Raw genomic sequence first — 12,688 nt, forward strand, 5'->3', positions numbered from 1 at the left:
CATAGTTACATAGGTGAGGTTGGAAAAAGACACAGGTCCATCAAGTCCAACTTATGGGTTGCTAGATTACCTAATATATAAAGGCAACCAGGGGCATCTCTTGTCTGTTAAAGCAACACTGTCACTGACAAATTGAAATAAATCACCACCAGCAAAAGAGGCTTTATAGTGCCCTCTCCCCTCACATTCAATGCTCTCACCGGTATAGTCTAGGAGCCTACACCATTTCAGGTGACTCCCTGTAGGCTTACAAGAAGACAGGTTTTTACATTTCCACCTATAAAGAACCCAGTGCCGCTGGCATTCTGCACCCTGACACCTTTGTCTTTTTACCCAGCACCCCTACCACTACACATATGACTCTGGACCTTCCTGCCTCCCAGAACCTTTGTCACTGAACCCCAACACCCCAGACACCTTTCTGCCAGCAACAATTCCACCACTGCCCCCACCTCAGACACTACACCTTTCTGACAGCAACAACTCCACCACTGCTTGTGTGCAGGACCATTCAGAGACGGGGGGAAGCTGAGCCTGGGCCTGGAGTTTCTGGGCTCTCTGCCCACTCTGTCCTGTGGGGACGTCCCCTCCTCCCAACTGTTGCCTGTACAGGGCAGTCAGTCTTCTGGGGGCTGTTTGCACATCTGTGTGTTCCCCAGGAAGGGAGATGAAGGGTACACTTTTGGGCTGAGAGGAAGAGGGAATCCAAACACTGAAACACCCAACTTCTTCATTACTATGGAATATTTCTAATGGAGCCGTGATCAAGTCCAACATCCATATTTATTTATTTATTTTATTTTTCCTTTTAGGTTAAGTGTTCTTCTTTGAAATACAAAACTACTATTTACTACTTTTTTCTAAACGCACGAACCTTCTATATTATTTTGAACGTACAATCTTTATATTGGCCTTTACCTAAGGCTGGCTAGCAGGTTGAATGAAAGAAAATGACTCAATTCCCCCATCCACACATTCAATGTGGATTGGGGAATCCCTCCCCCTGAGCTATTATATTCTGAAAGCAGTGAGATTTCTCCGCTCTCTGAATACACTGACCAGAATACACTGATCAGGACTGCTGGCTATAGCCAGTGACACTGATGATGAAAAATTTTCCAACAGGCTGGTTGTACACAAGTCCATAGATGCCCATACATGGATCAATATTCAGCCAGTTCCCGCTTAACCAGCCAAATTTCAAGCCATATATGGCCGCCTAGAGTGGAGCCAAAACTCCTGTTATACTTCTTGTATTCTTCTTTCACTAGAAGTATAGGATGGTAAGTAATCCAAAGGTCTTTTGAACAAAGATTTTTTGCAGATAATGTATCAGTGGTGTGATAATATATCAGCACAAGTGAGATCACAGACTTTCTATCAGATAGTAGGGGTTTTTGCAATAACTTTTTCATGGTGTGATCAGTGCTATATAACTTGTTAGTCTCTATGCTTTGCCAGCGCTCTCGTCCTTCATAATGTTTGACTTTTTTTTTTTTTTATATTTACCTTGCAATGTTCCTCAAGACAACACTAATGGATGGTAATTATTTATTGTTTGTTTATATATAGTTGTCAAGCCCCTCCCACCCCCCCACCCCCCTTAAAGAATATGTTAATTTCATATTCCTGATATGTACCTGCTGTACCACGAAAGAGTATCCTGTTCTTTGTATTTCTTCCTTTTGTGTGAAATCCCTGGTGTTTCTCTCAGTCCTTCTGCTATTTAAAACTGACCATACTAGGCATGAGAGTATAGCATGATCAGTTTTCTCGCTGTGGTCAAAACTCAGCCTGCTCTCCTCCAATGATCAGACTTTTTCACACACACACACATTCACTGGGAAGACCAGTGTCCTGGTGTTTCTCCTCCTCCAGCTCTTTGAGTGCCTTATGCAGCTGAGAATAGAGGTTATGTGATCACTTAAAGAGGAAAGAAGATATTTGTAATGTGTTTTTTTTTAATATGTATACCCAAAATGTTTTGTCTTTTCATTTCTATTTTAAAATGAATTGGTTGTTGTACAAGATGAGGGTTCACAAAAACCCTGAAGAAAAGAAGAATATTGCCAGCGGCCAACCAGATGCATGTCTGCTTTTTAGGTTTACATTAGAAAACTTGAGTCTGGTTGGTTGCTTTGGGCAACATCTTCAACTTTTTTTTTCCCCTTGTGATTTGTAGAATGCCTATTGGTACTGATCACCAGCAAGCTTTGGTTGTACCCATCTATAAAAAAAATCCAGCCCCATGCATCCAAACTCCATGCTATGGAGCAGTAATCCGACCTTTGATCTCACCCACCTGTTGGTATCTATTTCTCGCCTTTGAACTCTGTGGAAATGTGCTAAGCAGTCCTAGCTCCATACCTCTGTAGCTTCTCTGGCAACCTCTTTTCTGTTTACTCCTGATTTACTGGATTTCTCACTTCTGGAAAGATGAGGCTTGGTTTCCCTTTGGTCAATTGGTGGGTCTTCCTCTAAAAACGTGGGAAATCATATGGTCCCAAGCCTTCAAAAACTTAATCTGCACATTGTATAAGGAAAATCGGTATAAAATTCTTTTATTGGTATCAAACCCCAGAACTGTGACAATCAAGTGTCCAAACAAAATACGATCAGTAGATTCAAACTGAAACAAAGAAGTGCAAGAAAACAGTGTCCATGAATGAAGTGTTCATCAAGCTCACAACAAGCTGGATGTGCTCTCCTGTGATCCCCCACTTGTGCTTGCGCTCACCTCTATTCGTGTGACACGGTAGTTAAACAATGTCAAAACACGCACTGGGGCCACTCCTGGGCTCACTCAGGATGCAATGATGTATGTCCAATCCTCACAGGTAAAACATCATTCATAAAAGAGAAAAAGAAAGCTCCATGGTGTAATATAGTAAGGGATTTATTTAACCACTTGCTTACTGGGCACTTCAACCCCCCTCCTGCCCAGACTAATTTTGAGCTTTCAGCACTGTCGCACTTTGAATGACAATTGTGCGGTCATACAACACTGTACCCAAATGAAATTTTTATCATTTTTTTCCCACAAATAGAGCTTTCTTTTGGTGGTATTTGATCACATCTGGGATTTTTATTTTTTGCTAAACAAACAAAAAAAGATGAACATTTTTGAAAAAAAAAAAATCATGTTTAATAGTTTGTTATAAAATTTTGCAAACAGGTAATTTTTCTCCTTCATTGATATGCGCTGATGAGGCAGCACTGGTGGGCACTGATAGGCTGCACTGATGGGCACGGATAGGCACAGATAAGGCGGCACTGATGGGCACAGTTAAGGCGGCACTGATGGGGACAGATAAGGCGGCACGGATGGGGACAGATAAGGCGGCACTGATGGCCACGGATGGGTGGCACGGATGGGTGGCACAGATGGGTGGCACGAATGGGTGGCACGGATGGGTGGCACGGATGGGTGGCACGGATAGGTACCACGGATGGGGGGGCACTGATGGGTGGCACTGATGGGCACTTATGGGCACTGGTAGGTGACACTGATGGGCACTGATGTGGGTGCTGATGGGTGGCACTGATGGGTGGTACTGATGGGTGGCACTGTGGGCACTGATGGGTAGCACTGTGGGCACTGATGGGTAGCACTGTGGGCACTGATGGGTAGCACTGTGGGCACTGATGGGTGGCGCTGATTGTTGGCACTGTGGGCACTGATGGGTGACGCTGGTGGGCACTGGTAGGCAGCACTGCTGCCTATTGCCTTGTGTTAGAAGATCGCCGTGATCGGGACTGATGTCCCGATCACGGCCGCCGGTGATCGGGTTTTTTTTTTCCTCCTCGCGCTGTCAGCGCGAGGAGGAAAAATAGCCGATTACCGGCTCTGTTTACATCACATGATCAGCTGTCATTGGCTGACAGCTGATCATGTGGTAAGGGGTCGGGACCAACCCCTTACTCTGATCTGTGATCAGGCGATTCTCATAGACTCGCTGATCACCGAGCGCGCCGCGCGCGCCCTGCAGGGGGCGCGCAGGCCGCTCATGCACGGGACGACGTCAATAGACGTCGTCCCGGCAATTTAGATCCGCGCTGTTGCCGTCATTTGGCAATGGCCCGGATCTGAAGCTGTTAAAGTAAAAGAAGTTCCTCCAGGAGCTTACTCACAGTATGCAGGTGCTACAGTGCACCAAACTATACAGGTGTATTTCGTTTAGCAGCGGCTCGTATGGCGTGCGGTGTGGTGTATATTCCTCTCCTTCCCTGCTGACAGCTCCGCTGATATCCCCCAGAGGAAGGCACGTGATCCCTGTGCCAAATACGCGTCGGGGAGGGGTAGGACGGAGCTGTCAGCAGGGAAGGAGAGGAATATACACCACACCGCACACCATACGAGCCGCTGCTAAACGAAATACACCTGTATAGTTTGGTGCACTGTAGCACCTGCATACTGTGAGTACCCTCCTGGAGGAACTTCTTTTACTTTAAATAAATCCCTTACTATATTACACCATGGAGCTTTCTTTTTCTCTTTTATGAATGATGTTTTACCTGTGAGGATTGGACATACATCATTGTATCCTGAGTGAGCCCAGGAGTGGCCCCAGTGCGTGTTTTGACACTGTTTAACTACCGTGTCACACGAATAGAGGTGAGCGCAAGTGGGGGATCACGGGAGAGCACATCCAGCTTGTTGTGATTTGGACACTTTCAGGAGAAGCTTGATGAACACTTCATTCATGGACACTGTTTTCTTGCACTTCTTTGTTTCAGTTTGAATCTACTGATCGTATTTTGTTTGGACACTTGATTGTCACAGGATTTGCACTTATTAATTAGGTCTATATTCATGCATGATGCACTTTCAGCATTTTATATAAGGATTGCACTTTTATGTGGATGCACTTTGTGAATTTTATATATAAGGATTGCACTATATATATATATATATATATATATATATATATATATATATATATATATATATATATATATATATATATATATATATATATATATATATATATATATATATATATATATATATTTTTTTTTTTACATGTATGTTTTTATTAGCATACTAATTATGGTTTAACACTTTTGCACGATTAGTTTATATTTTATACGCAGTTTATATATATTCATATTTTTTTTCAACTCACATTTTTAGCGCGAGCACAATTGATTTTATTTATATTCAAATACACGGAATGAAACGTGGTGAAGTGTTTGCTGCTTTAAATATAGTTGTTTTACTCCTTAGAGGCATTGGTCCACTTGTGGCTCGCAAGAACCCCACCTGTTTGTTTAAACCCCAGAACTGCTCTGCTCCATATACCCATCTGCTGTTGGGCGCCGCAAGAATGATCTGGGAACGCTGTACCATATTTACTTGTCTTGCCTTTTGCTTGTACCTTTTTGGTAGGTAGTTCACACTCTCATCCACTCCCTCTTTTTGGTCTTGGATCCCTTTTTAATCTTAAAACTTTTTTCTTTTGGGACTTCCACCATAAACATTTTCTAAAACTTCCAGACAATTACTAGCCCATGCGCTCACAGCAGCAAGGTGCTTACCAACTCTTAAGCGAAAAAAGGGGAGCCTCCCTCCATGATAAAGCTGCAAGTGAGGATCCAAGATATAAAGAGGATTTAATACCTTACAGCTTCCTTGGACAAATCCAATTGAGTTGTGGGATTTTGGGACCGCTTGGAGACTCCTCCCACTTGATTTACCAACCTCCTTTATAATCTGGATCCGGCTAGGGGGGCACGTATTGGGATCCAGCCTCAGGGTGCGTCTTGACAGTTGGGCGTCTTATTCTTTTTCCCCTCTGTTTTACTTGACCTTCTCAGTCTCCTCATTTTCATCCTCTCTCTTCATTTTTACCACTGGTACAGGGCCAGGTGTGTGTGTGTGTGTGTGGTGTGTTTTTTATTATTATTTTTTAATTTTTTTTTAAATTATATCTGTTGATCACCAATTGTTTGTACTTGTGACTAGTAATATCTTATTACCAGAGGCTAGTCTAGCAGATCCTTTAAACTAAGGGTTCCAAATGTGAAGTTTTTGACTTGTTCATTGATTTTTCTGGTATGTCATCTCCTTGGTAGCTTTTTGTTCTTGAAGTCCATGTACTCGTGCTGCACAGTTGTCCTGCATATTCTTATATAAAAATGTAATAAAAACCTTTAATTTTAAAAAAATCCAGCAATAGGAGGGCTATTTTTCTCTGACTGAACATACAAGACATTTCAGAACCCAGAATAGAAACCCTGCCTGGCCAAGTAAGGCGATGGCAGTGAGTTGGCTGACTAGCTTGCATCTAAAGTCTGTACATACATTACATTACTTTTGCGGAGGAAAGAGGTCAGATGAAAGTATTTTTAAAACCTAAGGCTATACTTTATTTGTTTCATACTGACAAAGAAATAAAGGGAATGATCTTTATTTTTTTAAGTGCCAATAACTGTGTATATTTTCTTTCAAGCAAAATGATTATATAGGGAATATAGAATTAGTGCACTGTTATGTACACAGAAGGTGGAAAAGCACAGAAAATGGGAAGAAAATAAAGATGTTTTCTATGAGTGTACCACTAACACAGATTTCTTTTTATCAATAGGTTCCAAGCCAACTCCACGCTATGGCTATAAACCTTCACCGCCTAATGGATGTGGATCTCCTGTGTTTGGTTTTCACGTAAATAAAACTTTTATTTCATGATGTACAAATCTGATTGTCATCCACTACTCTTGTGGATAGTACCTCTTGTTTGTATTTATGTCCCCCTTTGAACATACTCCTATGTGGAGCAGATTGAAGACTTTTTTCCTTTAAAGGAAACCTGTCAAGAATTATGCTTTGAGTTGCTGCTGAGTAAACGTTGAGGGAATGTTCACATCTACCAGTCGCCATACAGTTGTATTGCTTTTGTTTCTTTTTTGACTTGGGTGCAGCAGGTATTTTTTGTCCATATTGAAAACCTATTGGAGGACAAATCCCTTACTATAGGCAAAAATTTGGATGAAAGAGTTATGCACCACTACTACCCTATGAGAGAGAGAGAGAGAGAGAGAGAGAGACCCCTCCAGCTGTTGCAAAACTACAAGTCCCATGAGGCATTGCAAGGCTGACAGTTACAAGCAGGACTCTCACAGGCAGAGGCATGATGGGACTTGCAGTTTTGCAACAGCCTGAGGGCCGCCAGTTTGAGACCCCTAGTTAGTGTGTGTGTGTGTGTGTGTGTGTGTGTGTAATTTTTTTTTGTCAGAAAAAATAAAGCTGAACTCAGGGCAAGAAGTTCTAAATACACATATGAAGTACATTTGACTGTTGTTTTTAACTGCCAAATTTAAAAGTAATTTTTTTTGTCCATCTATTCCTAAAGTTTACACTGCTCTGCCACAGCACAACCCACTCTAGCAGAGCAGGAGTTCTCATTTTTTAGTGTCTGCGCAGCTTACTGTACTTTCTCAGTACACCTTTTGGTGCTGGATTGAACCAATTGCTGTGCGCATGCATGGGAGTTGGTTATCCCCTGCTGTTCAGTCAAGGCAGCGGAAGACCCTGCAACTGGAAGCACTCAGGAAGAAGATGTTGGCCCCAGCAAGGGAGCTCATGGACATCACATTACTGGGGCAGAGGAGAATATTAGTGGACTTTATTTCTCCATGTAGACAGCAACCTAGGGCTCCATCTATTAAAAACGTTGGCGGAGCCTAAATACGGCTGTAACGTGGTGTAAAAGATGTAGTTGGCCTTCAGACTGTAATAGAAAATTGCATGGACTATACTATGAGCAAGTTAACTTCAAGAGTAAGAAACAGCCTGATGTATACTTGTGCTGTAAGGTTGGTCCTTTGTGGGAAACACTAATAGATGCCAGTAGGGATATGCTGCACCCACGCACCAAACCCACCATGACCTAAACCTTAGCTCTTATTTGACAACTATTTAAAACCCATATTATATGGAGTAAAGGGAAGTCATAGAAAAAAACTGCCAGGTGTGTGACCTTTATAGGGCAGTGTAGGACTAGTGTATAGGTATGATATAATTATAGAAGATGTATACAATTACCTTCATTATAGGGAGATATACACAACATATTAACAAGCAGCAAATATGTTTTCTTTATCGTACATCACAGGACACATAGTAATGACTATCTGGGTTTATATGCTACCTTTAGGTGATTGGACACTGGCAACCAATAGTAAGAAGGTTCCTCCCATATAACCCCTCCCATACAGGAAGTACCTTTAGTTTTTTGTCAGTGTTTTGAAGGTGATGGTCAAGGCTGTGAAAGCTCTTCAAATTTCTTCAAATAATGTCCCAGTGAGGATGTTATCGGATCCATTCGGATGGCATATCATGCTAAAGTGGATGGTACCCGAGCCCTGGTTCAAGAACAGGGTTTTGCCTGTAACGTGTCCTTATGGAGCTGGACCCTTGTGATATGGTATTCCTGGTCTTTTATTTGCCCAAGGAAACCTAAAGGGTGCTTTACAGGTCCAGGGGTGTGGACCCTAAACAAAAGGGGACCCGGTCCCTGAAGGTCCATGATGGGGGAAGATTGGGCCTATGTCAGGCCCTGCTTCGAGGATCGGTGAGTGCTTCCTTTGGGAGGCCCCATTTTATTACATTATTGCATTATTACTAAAGTAATGTTTATAGCCAGATTACCGTGTCTTTGTGCCCACTATGATGGTTCCAGACAGACCGCAAGATGCACTCAGGTGGGTTCCCATACGGGGACCGCACGGACTGGTCCCCGTGTGCCCTCCCCCACCTGGGCGCACTCTAACGTGTGCGGAATGGCAGCGCCGCGTGCGTGCGGTGTAGCGGCTTGCCACGTGTTCCCGGCGGGCATGCGCAGTAAGTCCCGGGCGTGCCTTCGTCACGTGACGGCGCACGCAAATAAAGGGAAGTCGGGCGCCTGCGTGTGTCAATGCTTGTCAGATTGGCTCAGGTGAGCCGGGAGCCTGTTGCAGTGGGACACAGAGCTGGGCACGTGAGTCGGGCATTTGCAAACTCTTTAAAGGAGGCTATAGTTTGGGCTTGCTGATACAGCCATATAGCACAGTGAGTTTTCCTCAAAACCTTGGAAGCAATGTCTTCCAGAAAATGAGGCATGGGGAACAGGGCTAGTCCAGGGGTTAAAATGACTCCTTCAAAAACAGGAGATCAACCTCAGGCTACTGCAGCACCGATCTCCCCTGAAAGACCTGTGGCATTTGGCCTGGCTGAGCCATTGCAGTTGTCAGGCGTTGTGGCCACCACCAATATCCCTGCGTCGGCTTATGTTACTAAGGATGACTTAACTCAGCTCTCGCTGGCCTTGAAGGCAAAATAGCGGGTATGATTGCCTCAGTAACACAGGGAGGGAAAAAAACACATAGATCTCCCTCTCCTGAGCCTGGTCCCAGTGCGGAGTCACTTGAGCACCAGGACTCCTTTAGCCAATTGGGTCCTTGTGATTTGGATCCGGAATGGGCAGAGGATTTTGAGGAGGTGGCCATAGGGGATAAAGAGGCAGAGGCTGAAGAGTCCTCAGCGGGGGACTCAGGTTCTGAAGAACCATTGTCGGCCTCGCAATCCCAAAAATTGTTTATCCAGTCTTTAGCTGAAATGGTGAGAGCAGGATTTAAGTTACCCCCGGTACAAGGGCCAGAACTTTCCTGTTCTACATTGGGATCCTTGCGACCTCAGCAAGGTTACCAAGCGTTTCCTGTACATCCATAATTGGAGCAGCTAATTTATGCTGATTGGGACCACCCGGACAGAATATACTTGCCTCCAAAAAGGTTTTCTTTTTTTGTACCCTATGGAAGAAAAAATTAAAAAAAAGGTGGGATACGCCTTTAGTGGATGCTGCTATTTCTTCAGTAAATAAAAGCTTAACCTGTCCAGTGGATAATGCCCAAGGGTTTAAAGATCCAGCGGATAAAAAGCTGGAATCTTTACTAAAGGCCTCCTTTTGCGGTGGCTGGTTCAGCAGTACAACCAGCTGTTGCAGCTATTGGGATCTGCCAATCCCTGAAGGACCGTTTTTAAAAAGTTGGTCAGGAACCTGCCTGTTCAGGAGGAATATTCTGACGAATTGTCAGAACTTCCTCGCGCTTTGTTTTGCAGTAGACGCACTAAAGGACTCAATCCAGCAGATGTCCTGCTTTGCGCTACTCTCTATACATATGCGCAGAGTCTTGTGGCTAAAGAACTGGCCAGCCGAGATGCCATGCAAAAGGCTACTCGCAGCTTTTCCCTTTCATGGGGAACGTTTATTTGGAGAAGATCTGGATAAGTATATCCAAAAAATTTCAGGTGGAAAGAGCTCCTTGCTTCCTGTTAAAAGAAGGAATAAGCAGCCCTCCTTTAAAATTCCTAACGCTCCTGGGCCAGGCGCTTCTTCTCCCAAGAAGTATCGACGGCCTCAACCACCTGCCTTTTAAGAAACCTCAAGGTCAAAAGAGACCTTGGACTCCAGAAGCCGAACAAGGCCAATGCCATGTCCTCCTTGTGAAGGGGCGCCCCCACTCTTACAGGTGGGGGGCAGACTGCGGAGGTTCGCCGATGCTTGGGCAAGGTTGGTGCAGGACAAGTGGGTGATTTCCACTATAACACAAGGTTAAAAAATAGAATTCCAGGATTTTCCCCCAAATCGGTTTCTGGTATCAAGAGTCCCATCGGACCCAGAGAAAAAGAAAAGCCTATTCCTGGCCTTGGAACAGCTAAAGAGGCAAGGGGTGATTATCAAGGTTCCGCACAAAGAAAAATTCAAAGGGTTTTATTCAAACCTATTTACAGTGCCGAAGCCGAATGGGGAGGTAAGGCCCATTCTGGACCTAAAGTGCCTCAATTCCTTTCTAATGGTCCGAACCTTCCCTATGGAATCGGTTCGTTCAGTAATCTCATCCTTAAGAAAAGGGGATTTTTTAGCATCCATAGACATCAAGGATGCATACCTACATGTGCCGATTTTCGCTCCACATCAAAGATTTCTACGCTTCGCAGTAGAGGGGTGTCATTTCCAGTTTGTAGCACTTCCATTCGGTCTGGCTACGGCCCCTCGAGTCTTCACAAAGATGTTGGCTCCGGTATTGGCTTCTCTAAGGTCCCAAAAGATATCGGTGATAGGATATCTAGACGACCTTCTGTTGAAAGACCGGTCCTATTCCACCCTGATAGAAAACGTTTCAACTACGGTTCATTTCCTGAGATGCCTAGGCTGGATTCTGAATATGGAAAAATCGGCTTTTCATCCAGTTCAGATCCTGACATATCTAGGCCTGATCCTGGATACGAACCAGGAAAGGGTGTTTTTACCCCCCTTAAAGGTCAGCTCAATAGTGGAGCTAGTCAGGAAAGTCAAAAGGGTGGAAAGACCCTCAATTCGATTGTGCATGAGACTGCTGGGCAAGATGGTGTCATCTTTCAGCGCAGTTCCTTATGCGCAGTTTCACTCCAGGTTGTTCCAGAAAGCTATCCTGGAGGCTCGGAACAGGTCTGTTCTGGCCTTGGATCATCCAATATCTCTATCCCCAAGGGTAAAGCAGGACCTCTCTTGGTGGGCAAAGGCCAGCAGCTTAAAAAACGGAACGTCCTTTCCGCCGGTAACCTGGAAGGTGGTAACTTCAGACGCCAGCCGCCTCGGCTGGGGAACGGTGTTGGAAGAGGCCTCCGTACAGGGAAAATGGTCCCAGATAGAGAAGACCTTGCCTATCAATCTGCTGGAAATTCGAGCAGCTCGCTTGGCTCTCATATTCTGGACGGCCAGGTTGCGGGGGGTCTCTGGTCAGAGTCCAGTCCGACAATTCCACGGTGGTGGCATACATCAACCACCAAGGGGGTACCCGGAGCTGGGCAGCCCAAAGAGAAGTAAATCATATATTGACTTGGGCAGAGAGACATGTGCCATTTTTGTCAGCGGTCTATATTCCGGGGGTGGACAATTGGCAGGCAGATTACCTAAGTCCTCAGCAAATGTTACCGGGGGAATGGTCCCTTCACCCCGAGGTTTTCCTTCAAATATGCCAGCGTTGGGGGATGCCGCAGGTGGATCTCCTGGCATCCAGGTTCAATGCCAAGGTGGACAGCTTCGTGTCCAGGACCAGGGATCCACTGGCCGTGAGGACGGATGCATTGGTGGTTCCCTGGGATCAGTACTCTATAATTTACGATTTTCCTCCGATACAGATGCTGCCGCACCTGTTACGCAGGATACAGGAGGAACAGAAATCAGTTATTCTGGTGGCTCCACGGTGGCCAAGGAGGTCTTGGTACTCACAGATTGTGAGGATGGCGGTAGGGGACCCATGGTGTCTTCCATTTCGCCCTTTACGGACTTTACGGCAGACTTTGCCCGGCGGACTTTTCGACGGACTTTATGACGGACTTTCCGAAATGAACGGACTTTCCTATACACAATCCACCAAAGTCCGTCGAATTCGTACGTGATGACGTACGACCGGACTAAAACAAGGAAGTTCATAGCCAGTAGCCAATAGTTGCCCTAGCGTGGCTTTTTGTCCGTCGAACTAGCATACAGACGAGCGGACTTTTCGACCGGACTCGAGTTTGACGGATAGATTTAAAACATGTTTCAAATCTAAGTCCGTCCAACTTTTGCGAAAACAAAGTCCGCTGGAGCCCACACACGATCGAATTGTCCGACGAAATCCTGTCCGCCGGGCAAAGTCAGCTGTAAAGTCCGCTCGTGTGTAC

General features: G+C 44.9%; 1 protein-coding gene across 1 annotated transcript in view; it reads left to right on the plus strand.

The window, feature by feature from the left end:
• Positions 1-12,688, plus strand: part of PLA2G12A (phospholipase A2 group XIIA) — a 46,101-nt gene that overhangs the window by 17,751 nt on the left and 15,662 nt on the right. Inside the window, exon 2 of the mRNA XM_073602495.1 lies at positions 6,588-6,664. Coding sequence (XP_073458596.1) covers positions 6,588-6,664 — 77 coding nt within the window. The remainder of the gene's footprint in view (positions 1-6,587; positions 6,665-12,688) is intronic.

This window comes from Aquarana catesbeiana, linkage group LG01 (assembly GCF_042186555.1).
Source record: "Aquarana catesbeiana isolate 2022-GZ linkage group LG01, ASM4218655v1, whole genome shotgun sequence".
NCBI classification, from domain to species: Eukaryota; Metazoa; Chordata; class Amphibia; order Anura; family Ranidae; genus Aquarana; species Aquarana catesbeiana.